Raw genomic sequence first — 12,849 nt, forward strand, 5'->3', positions numbered from 1 at the left:
CAAGTACAGGAGTGCCATATAACACAACGAAAAAGAAACTGCAGGCCTCCTGTCAGCTTACAGGTTTCCTGCCTTCCATTAGAGGACCCAAAACCTTGGACTCATCACACTTCTTATTTATATATTTGGGGGGAGGGGGAAGAAAAAGGAAGTTTTCTTTACAGAAAAGTTCCTCTTTTACTTGAACAGTCATCTGCCAGTCTAAAAGGCACCAGAAGGGAGAAAAAAAAATGCTGCTTACAAACCTTACCGAGAGAGATGTGCCACAGAGGCCTCTATCAGTATACAAGTTAACCCATCTGCACATACTTGTTTTAAAAATTCCATGCATGGTTCAGGGGGCTTGGCTGTACAAAATTTGTCTAGAAGATTGCATGTGCAAAATTCTGTATTTACCACTCGGATATTTCAGCCCTGACTGACTTAATGTACACGATGTCCCCCAAACATGATGCTCTTTCAATCACGAGTTGATGGTGGGTTTCTATTTTGGGTGCAGTGATGCTGAGCTTCTGACCAGCTACCAGTAAGTGCTAGGTTTACTAACTCTGAAAAGCAACATGAATGCTTATTTAAAATAATATTGTCATATTTCAATCTATGGTCCTTTACTTGGCAATTCCAATATTGTGTTCGACTTGTCCAACCCTTGAAATACTGTGATGGTGAAACACCTAACTCAGTTAAGCTGATTTTACTTATGCCTTTTGTTTCTATTGAGCAATTATGAGTTACTTTTCAGCAAAATAATTTTTTAATAGGAAAAATCCCATCAATACTGAGATGGCCTCAAGATACAGTTAATTCTAACATTTATAAGCTTTACAGAGCAAGTCATTCTGACTTTCTGCTTCCATTGGCAATTAGTATATTCAATGAAAGAGAAGAATCAAAAGGGTTTTATTGACCTGTGGACTGCCACAACAAAGAAGTCACAAGTACACTTTACCTGTTGGGAGCTCATAGTCAAAATGCGGGCACATTCAATTTACAACGCCTCTATCACCGACACTACAAATATAGCCAAGAAACCCTTCTTATACCCCCTTTTTATCTCTACTAGACACAACTAAGTATGTTCACATCCATAAACGTATGCTGGCTAATCTCATATCTGGCACACAGATAATTTGTTTAGAGAGAACTGGTACTGTTGTATAATGCATGCAGCACCAGGCAGACAATTAGCGTGGTACCATTCTGCACGTGTTCCTGGGGAGACGTCTCTCTTGGCTTGTATTTCCTGTGGTTCCTGCGCAGTCTCTCTCTTCCTAATGACCCCTACTAGTACTGACAAACGACTCTCCTGTACACGTTCTAGGATGGCAGTCTCATTACCTCCAACCACTGCAGGAGGGAATGGTACATCTACTTAGATTCTCATTAGATCATCCCTGATGAGCCCACTCTCATAATGAGGCTTAAGTGCTTCAGATGCTGCTGTAAAATCACCCACAATTTATGGAAGCAGTGCTGACATCTGTGGAACGTGCACAGGCACACCAGAAAGCAGAGCTGCCAGCCTGCCTGTGCCTGCTGCCCGGGACCTCACGGCCAGCCTGCTTGCAGCTTTATGTAAAAGTAGGGGCTGTTCATGCTCTGGACTGGGGTTCCTTGCCGTGCCTGCCTTCCTCCTGTGCCTGTCTCTCTCACTGTTTCAGATGTACCATAACTAGTGTTAACTCCACAAGGCAACACGAGCACGCCTGCTCGCCAACACTGTAGGAAAAACTAGCTCCCATACCCCTGGCATGAAGTCGAGTGTGTGTGTGTACAGGTGGGTGAGGGATGTTAAGAGATAACAGAGTAAGTTTAATACAAAAATCAACCACCTGAGCACCGTAGCCTCAGAAGTCAAATTGACAGGATTTTTTTCTTTCATTCCGTTTGCTCCATCAGGTAGTTCCCATTTTCTACAGCTCAGTTTGTTAAGAGACCTCCCCTGGCAGTCAGGACCAGAATTGCTTGCCTACAGACAGCACAAGGTAACGCAGGTCCCTGCTGCCTTCTGACGGGCTCACCACTGGGCCCACCGTGTCAGTAACCACAAGCATCAAGCCAAACAGCCCACATGCAACCAACACTGAGCTTTCAGTCAACTTGCCGTTTAGTTGCTCTGCTCCTGAATAGACACAGAAAAAAGAGCTCAGCGGCACCTGAAACCCTCAGTCCTTTTCAGGTTTCGTGAAATCATCATTCATCAGCTTGTCCAGATGTGTTGCCCTCATCTCCTGCCCAAAACTGAAAGTCATGAAACAGCCAAAGCCCGGCTGTTTTCCAGAGCAGAGCTTCCAGCTGCATCCACAAAACCACGGAAATAGTTCTCACACAGAGAGAGCATTTGATTTCAGAGATCTGCCTCAGGAAAGGAAAGCAGGAACCTGTGAACACCAAGGCCCAAATTCACAGTGAAGGTGGGTAGACTCCGAACAGGAAGATCTGTGAGCAGGAATACCCAGTACTTTGGAGTTCCTTTTACACGGAAATCTTAAGGGGGCTTTGCAATATTCTTGAATGCCTCTGAAAAATTCTAGGCATGTGAGATGAAATCCTGGCTCTCAATGAGAGTTTTGTCTCTGATTTCAGTAGGGTCAGGGTTTCTTTCATTCATGGGCTTGTTTTGATTCTTTCATAGCAAATACAGTACTTTATTGAGACAAGACCAAATTCAATAGAGAGTCCAAATGAGATTAAATTAAGTCTAAGCTGATGCATACTGCCCCTTCTTCCAACTTGTTCAACATATAAGTTACATCTATAAACTCTAAGATTTTCTCAGGCATATTTAGTCCCTTCGCTCCCCAAAGTTCTTTACATTTGGGTTTGTCTACAAGACTTGAGCATTACGCTTGTTCAAGGATTACGCTGTATGAAAGCACACTGAAACTGGTCTAAATGTCTACTTTTCTGGCTTGAAATAACACAAGTATAATGTCATTATCATCATGGTGTTTGAAAATTATGTTCCTGCACCTAAAGAAAATTACCTAACGAAACTATAGCTCTATGAAATCTTTCTTACAAACTTATAAATGCTAAAGGTACAAGCAGCTTTGTGAAAGGCTGACCAAGTACAAAGGAGACGACATGATTCCTCTTCTTTGAATCACTGCAAATGTATCTATCACATCTAATTAACCCCATAGTGTTACAGTTCTCATTCCAGAGATATTCACCAGGGTCTAATTCCCTAGTAGACATTAAAATGCTACTCTCAAGGGTGAAATAATGCAGTTCTTTAAACTTTGAAAACAGACACCTAGAATATCCAAGACAAACCATATGGACAAGACTATCAGGGAGTTGCATTAGGTGCAGCCAGTGCCAGAATATTCTCTTTTCTGCTGCACAGACGTAAAAAGGGGGTACTTGGACATGTGCTATGCAAGGAGGCCAAATGAAGAGAGAGTGGGCAATCCAGATCAACTTCATCAGTTGACAGCAAAATATCTATTTATGAACATGAAGTAGTGAAGAGGACATACAATATAGTGCAACTGGACTTCACTCAACACTACTCAAATGTTAAAAAAATCCCCACATGCTCCCCCCAAATTATATACTGGACAAGCTATACTACCTCTTCCTCTGAAAACACTTACAACCTACATGCTGTAATAGTAGACAGGTTTATTTAACAAAAATATTACCATTCCCTATCATCTTGTCTTTTCTTTAAGTGCATATATATATGCATATATCCACTATGTGTGTTTTCAGAGTATATCTGATTAAGACCTATCTTCCATCATATTCCTTTTACAGGACAAGACAGAGCTGGCTCTGACTTAGGAAACATTATGAACATTTATTCATCTAATGTTCTGTGAGCACTTCATTGATCACTTGACATACTGGAAAAATTACAAAGGTCTTCAGGCCTTTTGACCTTTAGTATCTTTCAATATTTTGAAGTAATAGGAAGACAAAAATCTATCCTAAGCTGTTTCAACAGCTACTTATCTTCACCTTAAACAAGTCAGAGAAACAATGATGATTTTTATCTAATTTAAGTCTAACATAGCACCTTGTTGTATCTTTGCCTGCTATATGGAAGAACCTACTGTTACCACACAGATACAGAGACATTGAATAAATCACTACCAAATCCTTCCATTTGATAGTGTTAATACACTAACAGCCATGACTTTTCACTGTGAGATTTGGAATTATTTGATGGTCCTTCCCTGAAGCTTTTGCAGTGTTTCTTATGTCACCTGTCCTGCTGGGACCGTGGACTTACCAATTCAATTCTTTGAGGTCTTACTCAAGCACCCAACATCTCTACTTAGCTCTTTTAGCTGCAGCATCTCTTTCTGCCGTCCTGTCCATCCACCCTAACATCCACCGGAACAGTCACATCCTCTTCAGACTCTCTGCTCTTCCCAGCATGTACAGATCAACAACATCACTTAGAAGCATAGCTTACATTTGGCTACACTGTTCACTAAGAAAACTGTTGTTCCTGTTCTTTATTGACTAGCATTCTCCCAGTCTGCACGCCATCAGGGGACTCTGCAATACTATTTCATATTTTCTTCCAGATCATTACCAAAAATACCCCAAACTACTTTATCTGTGCATGTTTTATAAATGTCTGAGTCTGGCTCAATGCTCTGAGGGAACTCAGCGTGCAGTGTTGAACTGAAACACAAAAGTGCGGTTTTGGGTTTTTTTTGAGTAGTCACCTTCCTCCACAGGGAGGAAAACCAAAAAGAAATGAAAACCATGGGGATGTTCCCACCACATTAACCTAGGCACTAAACTTAGGTCACCTTAAGACGGTGCTTCTTTCTCTGAACCAGCTATTAAAAGACTACTCTTTCAATTCAGCCACGTGAATTACAAGGTGTGGTTACCTGCTACTTGCCCCTTCTCAAATGTACTGCATCCTCAGACGGTGTACACTGTCACACTGACACGAACTTCAGCTTTCGGGAGTTTTGCTGAGTTACACACATAAATCCTGTCCAGACCTAAGACCTTCACGTAAAGTTTTCAGAAAATTGTGGATTCTTACAATGTCTTATGTGACATATCTGATAAGAACCATACCCACCCCTTTGTCTACAGTGCTTGTAATCCCACTTGGCCTTTCATACCGATAACTGAGATACATACATAATCTACACACCAGGTAATTCTTTGAAATCTGAAAACAATAGCCATGGATTTCCAATAGCTCTTCTGATTTATCTATTGAAGAAGCAATTTTCTCAACAGAAAAAGAATGAAAATGCCACTTGAAAGAGTGTGAGCATTAATTTGGATTTACAGCAAAGAAATGTTGAAATTGCAAGGATTATGAATTAACTGCATGCTGAAATGAGCAGAGTATCTATTTTTAAGGGTCCCAATCTTTTAAGTTTGAAGTGAGATTTACTTCTACAGTGACATAATCGAAAGTTGAAAGTGCATATTAACAAAAAATCTAAGAAAGGGCAAGAGTAAAATTAGTAATGGTGATCTGACTGCTTGAAGAGCTACAACATTGAGATCTATTAGCATTTCTTGAAAGTTCATGGCAACAACGTCCTTGCAGTTGTTTTTTATTACCTCCAGTTTCTGATTTTCTACATTCATCAGTGGTGCCAGAATAGAATCTATGTTCAACTTAACTGACTCTTCTTGAGCCCTTGTAGGTGATACAAGCTATGCCCTTCTCCCCCAACAGAAGAGACGGCACAGCCAGAGTGCTCCCATAGAAATAAAAGTGAAACCACATTCACAAAAAGCAAGAAGCAAAACTGAAAGCTTTACTGAGCTGAATGAGCTCCTTGAAGGGAGACAATGAAAGAACAACCCTCCCTCCAAACCAAACCATGGAAAAAAACAGATTGGAAAAAAAGAGAAGTGATCAGATCCTCAGGTAGTGTAAATCCCTGCAACTCTACTGCCTTCAGCAGAGTCTGCCAGTTCTCACTAGTTGAGGAGAGGCCTAGAGATTTAATTTTATTTTGTTGGGCGCTAATTATTGCCAATGTGATTAAAAATGATTAGCTTCCTTGTTGCCATTGATCTTTATATAATCTTTTTTTTTTCCTCCATTTTTTCGATCACCTTTCTCTCATCCGGGCAATATTTGTAGTCAATGTTTGAAAACGTGTTTTAAGAATATGAAAATAATAATTAAATTTGGTATGCTAATTGCTATAGTGATTGCCATGTACTGCTTTAGAAAGAAGCTAAATCAGGCCCATATAGGTTCTAAACAGTAAATGATAATGCTGTCCTGTATATTTCTAGTAGGTAATTGCTTGACGACTCTTCAACTAGGGCCCTTAGAAATGACATATTTCCTCTGGAAAAAGGACATTATGTCTATTCTAACACAGTTTTAAGTGTAACGGCACATTTCGAGGCATGCTCAGCTACACAGCCAATGACAACCTTACGGAGATACACCTTATCAGCTTTGACATAATGATGCTAACAAATCTCCAGCCTGGAGGGCCCTCCCTGGGGAGGCCTGGCTCCTTACCTTTGACATGGGGGATGAAGTGGTGTCGGAAGGGGGAGTTGGGGCGGGAGTCATGGTGAGTGGAGCTGAGACTGCTCGTGCGCAGGTATGACAACCGCTGCACACCAGTAGAGAGCAGCTCTGCGGCAGCAGGGAATTCGGGGGGCAGAACAAAATGAAAACAAAGAAAAACAATAAGAGAAAGGCAGGGAAGGAGGCTTCAAAGGAAGAAAAAAAAAAGGCATTGAACAATTAGGATTCTGAAAAGAAGGAAGGAGGAAAAAAAGGTTAAAGACGTACATAAAGGGTTAAAGGGTTCATATATGTGAGAGAAAATTACAGGAATTATTAGAAGAGATGCTCAGATTTGAGCTGCATTGCTAATTTAGCATAACGTTTATTTGGCTTAACGAGCTTTCCATCTATGCCTTGTTACCAAAGAGTAGCCTGCTACCAGCGTGCAAACATCGTAAACATTGACGCGCAATTAGTTAGGAAAGCAGCTGTTTTGAAAAGTGCTTGACCAAAAGATGTCAGTCAAGAGGCATGCAAGCTGTTTTCTATTGTTCTAAGACATTCCAAAAATTCTGCCAACACCAGCTAGGGCACTGTGGGAGCAAAAGGCTGCAAACTTTTCCAAAACATGTAGCACTCCATTTTTTGAAGAACCTTATGCTGACAGCGTCAACACAGTGGTTCACTTCTCTCTCAAGGGCTAGCTGGGAGCCAAAGAGAAGTTACCTAGGGCCACTGGGTTTATTCAGAGAGAAATTATTCTTGCAAATAACATGATGATAAGAAGTACCATTAGGAGAAAAACAGTAAATATACATGTGCTATCATTCAGCGTGAGCAATTACTGTAGGAAAATTATAAAGTAGCATTAACAATTACCCCAAGGCAGGGTAGTAAAGATCAAAATGAAGAATTCTACAGAATTACTTCTATGTCATATGAGAAACAGAAACAGGTGAGCCAAAGATGAGATCATCTGAACAGAGATAAGTTTGAACAAATATCTTCTCTGAAAATCCCTCAGGCTGCAAACTTCTGAAGGTTTGACATTTAGATCCAAACTCTGGCTTGAGCCCATCAGCCCATCACAGGAGCTACATAAACAGAGACTGCTTCTGGGGAAGGCCCTTGACTGGACAGACAGCAAAACGCAGTCACAGTAAAGTCTGGAATAGGGCCTGGATTTGTCCATAGCCCTGATTCAACTGATATAAATGGAAAAATCCCCTCAGAACTGCCAGAATCAAAAGACAGAAGTTTGCAGCTTTTTCACGCTTTTAAGTCTCTTTCGGTTTCAGTTGTAACCTCAACAGTTGTAACCACAACAGTGTCATGTTGTCAGCACTAAGTATCAGACACAATTTGCTTCTGTCCCACCTCCCTTGGGTCCTTTAAATAAGGCATTCACTGACAGACACAATTAGCTGCTTTCAGCCCACCCCCACTAGGAAATGGCTACAGCATTCAAGCTCCACAGTGGTGGCTCTATTATAAATCTTTAATTTTAAAAATGCAGCTCCTATTGTATATGGGCTTTTGGCATCCCAACTGTTCAGCTGTAATCACCAAGGAAGATGGAACTGCATGATTGTATCACTTAATTTAAAAACAGATCACAAAGATTTAATTCTTTACCATAAACAATAAAATCAGTCTTGGAAAGTATTCAGTGATTAGCATTTAGAGATAAATTTTTATGCAGTTTGGGTATGAATGAAAAGTTGATTTTCATATCTTGCTTTAATACACACAATCAGTAATTCGGAATGCACTGGGAACTTGAATGACCTGTACATAGAACTTGTAGCTCAGTGCTGACCCAGTAAATGATGTGTTTTTTAAATGTTCCCAGGCAATAGCCTATGGCTTTATTTAAGAAATCTACCTTGCGAACCATAAGTCTATGTTTTAAAAAATTACTGGCGATTTGGAATACCTAGGGGTTTTGCTGCTGAATCTGAGATTCCATGGCTGCACCAAGCTTAAAATGCATTGCTTTTTAGGAGGGAGAAATCCTGCATTACTGGCTTCTGTATAGCCAAGCCATAACTTTTTGTTTCCAATATGTGATGCTTTTCCTAAATTCCAGAATGTAGTTTGTGATTCACTGCTGCAAATTTTTGCTCGCTTTCAGAAACATGCAAAGATTTAAAAAACAATTAATCAGAAACAAAACCACAAGGTCCGTATTTATGATGTAAGAAACACTTATCGGTCTAGTGCAAAAGACTGCATCGATCAAGAACAAAAGAACAGGCAGAAAAGGAGATATTAAAACATACAATTTTTCAATCCTAAATTTTCACTGCTAAGAGAAACAAGTGCTTCGCTGTGCCACTAAGTGACATAATAAAGAAACAAGAGTTTTACATACACTTCTAATGCAGTTGCCCTTACCAGGTCTGTGGAAATGCTGAGGGGAACGTGACATGGTGGGTGTGTAGCTATGACGACTGTACACTGGAGAATTAATGGAGCCCTGACTAGTAGACCTGTGAATCATGCGATCCCGAACATCTTGATAACCCTGCAGAACAGAAGCATTCACTGATAAATGTCAATGCACATTACACATTTTTAGCAGCACTTAACTTTCATGGATCTGAAGACGTCAGCAGAAGGTACTGAAATAACAAAATCCCTTAAGCTTTCAACCTACTTCATTATTACTGTTCTCTAATGATCTGTTCCAAAGACTCCAATCCATTTTTATATTATGGGTCAGAGTTCAGTCTTGGGAGGTTCCAGCTCCACCTGTAATGCCTATTAAATTCTATATAATATTAGATTTGCCCACATGCCTGTGACTCCACACGGGGAGCTGCATTCAGAGCATGTTCAGAGCACGCAGCGTACTATACAAGATGCCCGAGCTAGCCTTCAGCTAGCTAACTTGGAGACCAGCAAGGCTTCAATTGCTGCGGCACAGAGCTCTTGGTGGCTTAATATACAGTGCGTCTCGACTCAATACATCAAGAGGTATTTAGTATCAAAATTAGGTTCCCTTTGTAGGTGAAAACATGACATCTTCTCATATGTCACTCAATTTATTTGGCTTCCTAGGAAAGAAAGCAAATAAAAAAACAACCAAAAAAAACCCCCTCAAAACAAACAAAACCCCACTCCCCCCAAAACCAAACCAGGACAAAAGGGGTAGGACTGATGTTAATGCAGGAAGATTTACAAGAAATTTGACAGTCACTTTTGTAACATGTAGCAATCACCACAGGTTTTATCTTGCAAATAAGCAACACTCCCCACCCCCAAAATGATAACACTTCCACAACGGCATCTGTCGTATCCCGGCAAACTACTTCCCAAATGTTTTGTGTTACTGTGATGTTCAGATCAACTCCTCGGGAAAAGCAAAACCAAACCAAACCATAATTATATTTTCTTCAAGACAAAGCTGCTAATGTTTTAGCAGCAAACATGGCTTATTATTTAGCTGTTTGGGGCCACATTTTAGCTCATGTAAATCATCCAGCTCCTGAGATGCGAGTCCGCCTGTGCCTCAAGCAGGATGAACGCACAAGAAGTGACCTCTGCTGGAGAAACGACTCTGCTTTATAGACAACAAATGGGCAGGGGTGGTAGCTTCATTTTTTGTACAATCTGTGAATGAGAAGGTACTGTTTTCTTTTTAGAGTTATTTTTTGTTAAGTTTCACTACTCAGAAAATGTGTCCATGTGGCAAACAGAGACGGATCAGACTGATAACAAAACCAACATCTGCATTTGCTGAAGTGAGTAATTCTAATCACAATAAGATGCTGCCCCCGAAGGTTCCACCAAACTTACTTCTGCAGAAGGGGTAGGTGATAATGTCCGTGGAGACTGCAAAGACATAAAAATAAGGTTATGGAAACATCATTGCATGTGCTGGACCAGAAAATGGCAGTCTAAACATTGTTGCAGATACATGGATATATGGCAATGTAAAATGGTAATACAGAAATTACTAAGGCCATCGCAGCACTGGAACTTGCTTTTTCCACATTGCTCAGGGACTGGTCCATACATCATCGAACCAACTGAAGTTTCTGCGATAATCTTTATCAGCGTGACAAATTCACTCAAATATCATGCAACATCAACTCAGCCATCTAATCTTTGTGGCAATTAATACATAGCTGTAAAGATCAAAATCAGGAAGGGCTATTAATTTAATAACCATGCCTGTTAGGAAGAAATCTTTAAAGTGGAAATCAAAAATAAATAATCTTAACTCAGAGCTTTGCATGGCATCAGAAATACAGAATAACTTCCAGGATGAAGCATGTTTTTCCTCCAACACATACACTCTGGCAAAACTGTGCTTCTCCCCAAGGCTTTACATTTCATACCCATGCAAAGGAGTACGTAGCTGTCATCAACATTTCTTTGATATTATCTCCTTTAAATCTCTGTAGTCTTCCATGGTTACATAAGGAGAACAGACAGGAATTACCAGCCTGTGTATTGAAAGAACTGCACAAAGGCCAGTGGGCAGAAATATGCACAATATTACGAAAAGTCTGTATTACACAGACAGGGAAACTGAGGCAAGAAACACCTTTAGAAATGAAGCATAAGATCATGCATACATTGATGGTACAAACAAGAATAAAGGATGTGTATAATTACCAGTTATGTGCCCTTTAATCACAAGACAATTTGAAGCTGGAAGATCAGGATTTAATTATTTTCTTAATGCACTGAACTTTAGTATTAATTAATTGCCGGAATAAACTGGGCAAGAGATTATGCTTTTAAATAAGACCACAATTATTACAGAATGATACAGCTATTAAGATAATGTCTCAGAAGCAAAACTGCTGATTCTGGTCTATTACAACAATAATGTGCAACAGCAGTAGTGTAAAACGTATGCAGAATTTCTGCTAATAAATATCCAGCTTTACATTTTGCATTGAGAGGTCATTAACTCTCATGGAGCTGGCGACACTGTGAATGCAAAATATCCAAACAAAGTAGTGACATCTTTTATTTGGATACAGAACACCTCCTTTGCAGCAAGTTTACACAAAGCTTTTTAAAGACTGCTTTCATTACTTTCCACCAAAGTCCTAATGTCTTCTATATTCTTGTTGTCCTAATCCTTATAACTGCACAAGTTCTGTACAGCAAACCACCGTTTCATTACTGATCTAACAGCAGCATCCATAAAAAACTTTGCTCCACATGAGCCATATTGTACACAGTGCTTTGTAGCATCACTCTTCACAAAAAAACCTGAGAGCCACTGTAAAACTTTCAATATGAATGAAAAAAGCACATGTTGTGATGTGTGTTCCTACATTTTTGTACTAGTAATTTCTGTGTTACTGTAAATAAACAAACTTCCACAATCTGCTGTGGTTGCCTAGTTGCTAAGGTAATGACTACTGTAAAAGGTAGTCACAGGAATCTGGGAAGGCATCCCAGAAACTAACGTGTTGAATCCATGACCAACCTTCCATACATTTTTACTCCATCACTATCTGACATCATCTCACAATTTTCTGGGAGATGGAACCACACTCTGCAGCCAACTTCTTGTTTTATTATGCACAGGTAAACCGCCATATCTCCAGCTCCGAATCTGCCAAGGAACGCTTGGCTCTTCAGGGTTTATGGGGTCTTCTACAGTCTGGTCTATCGCAGAAGTCTACACTAGTCAGTTTGAAATACACTGCGCAGTCGACTGAGAAGAAACAGCTCAGTTCCAGACAGCAAGCCAGTGGAAATCTAGAGTGATGACTTCAGATTAAACAAACAAACAAACAAAAGTCTGGGTAGAGAGTCTGTTCTGACCAAAACTACAGTAAAACTTCTACTCACTGCAACAACCTCAATGCTCTATCGCTTTGAGGTCTAAGGGGCTGCTCTAACACTTGAAGTTGTACAGGTCATTTTGTGCTCTGGGAAATTTCTGCAGACTTTTACAGGTGTCATTTTGTAACACAAGCTCCAGCATTTTGCACTGAACTCATTTTAACTGTCTTTTTATTGAACTCCCAGGTAGGATGCCTGCTCCATTCTGAATCACCTACCACATTAGAAAAAACACTGTTCTCATTTTACGACAGCTTGTTTACTGAAAGCTGTTACAGACATTCAATGCTTTCAACAGACAGAATGCTAGAAACAAAGGACATGCAGGTAAAACGCTGCTTCTCTCACTACTTACCCAATGAAACTCAGAACTGAGAAAAGATGGTTTCAGTGCTAATCAGGTTGCTGCTAGCAGGGCAGAAGTTATGGGACATGAACCTAAGTAACTGCCAGTTTCTCAAAACGTTATTACCACATTAGGGTCAGCCTCAGTAGCAGAAAATTTATTTACAGATCTCTTTTTGTATCTCTTCCCTTTTGCATCAGAAGCTAAGCCA

General features: G+C 40.1%; 1 protein-coding gene across 4 annotated transcripts in view; it reads right to left on the reverse strand.

Moving 5' to 3' along the window:
- Nucleotides 1-12,849, reverse strand: part of ABLIM1 (actin binding LIM protein 1) — a 213,833-nt gene that overhangs the window by 24,852 nt on the left and 176,132 nt on the right. For all 4 annotated transcript variants that reach the window (XM_075423804.1, XM_075423803.1, XM_075423801.1 and 1 more), the window contains 2 exons: nucleotides 10,277-10,312; nucleotides 8,873-9,002 (listed from right to left, as the gene is read on the reverse strand). In XM_075423804.1, coding sequence (XP_075279919.1) covers nucleotides 8,873-9,002; nucleotides 10,277-10,312 — 166 coding nt within the window. The remainder of the gene's footprint in view (nucleotides 1-8,872; nucleotides 9,003-10,276; nucleotides 10,313-12,849) is intronic.

Source organism: Opisthocomus hoazin, chromosome 6 (genome assembly GCF_030867145.1).
Source record: "Opisthocomus hoazin isolate bOpiHoa1 chromosome 6, bOpiHoa1.hap1, whole genome shotgun sequence".
In the NCBI taxonomy this organism is placed as follows: domain Eukaryota; kingdom Metazoa; phylum Chordata; class Aves; order Opisthocomiformes; family Opisthocomidae; genus Opisthocomus; species Opisthocomus hoazin.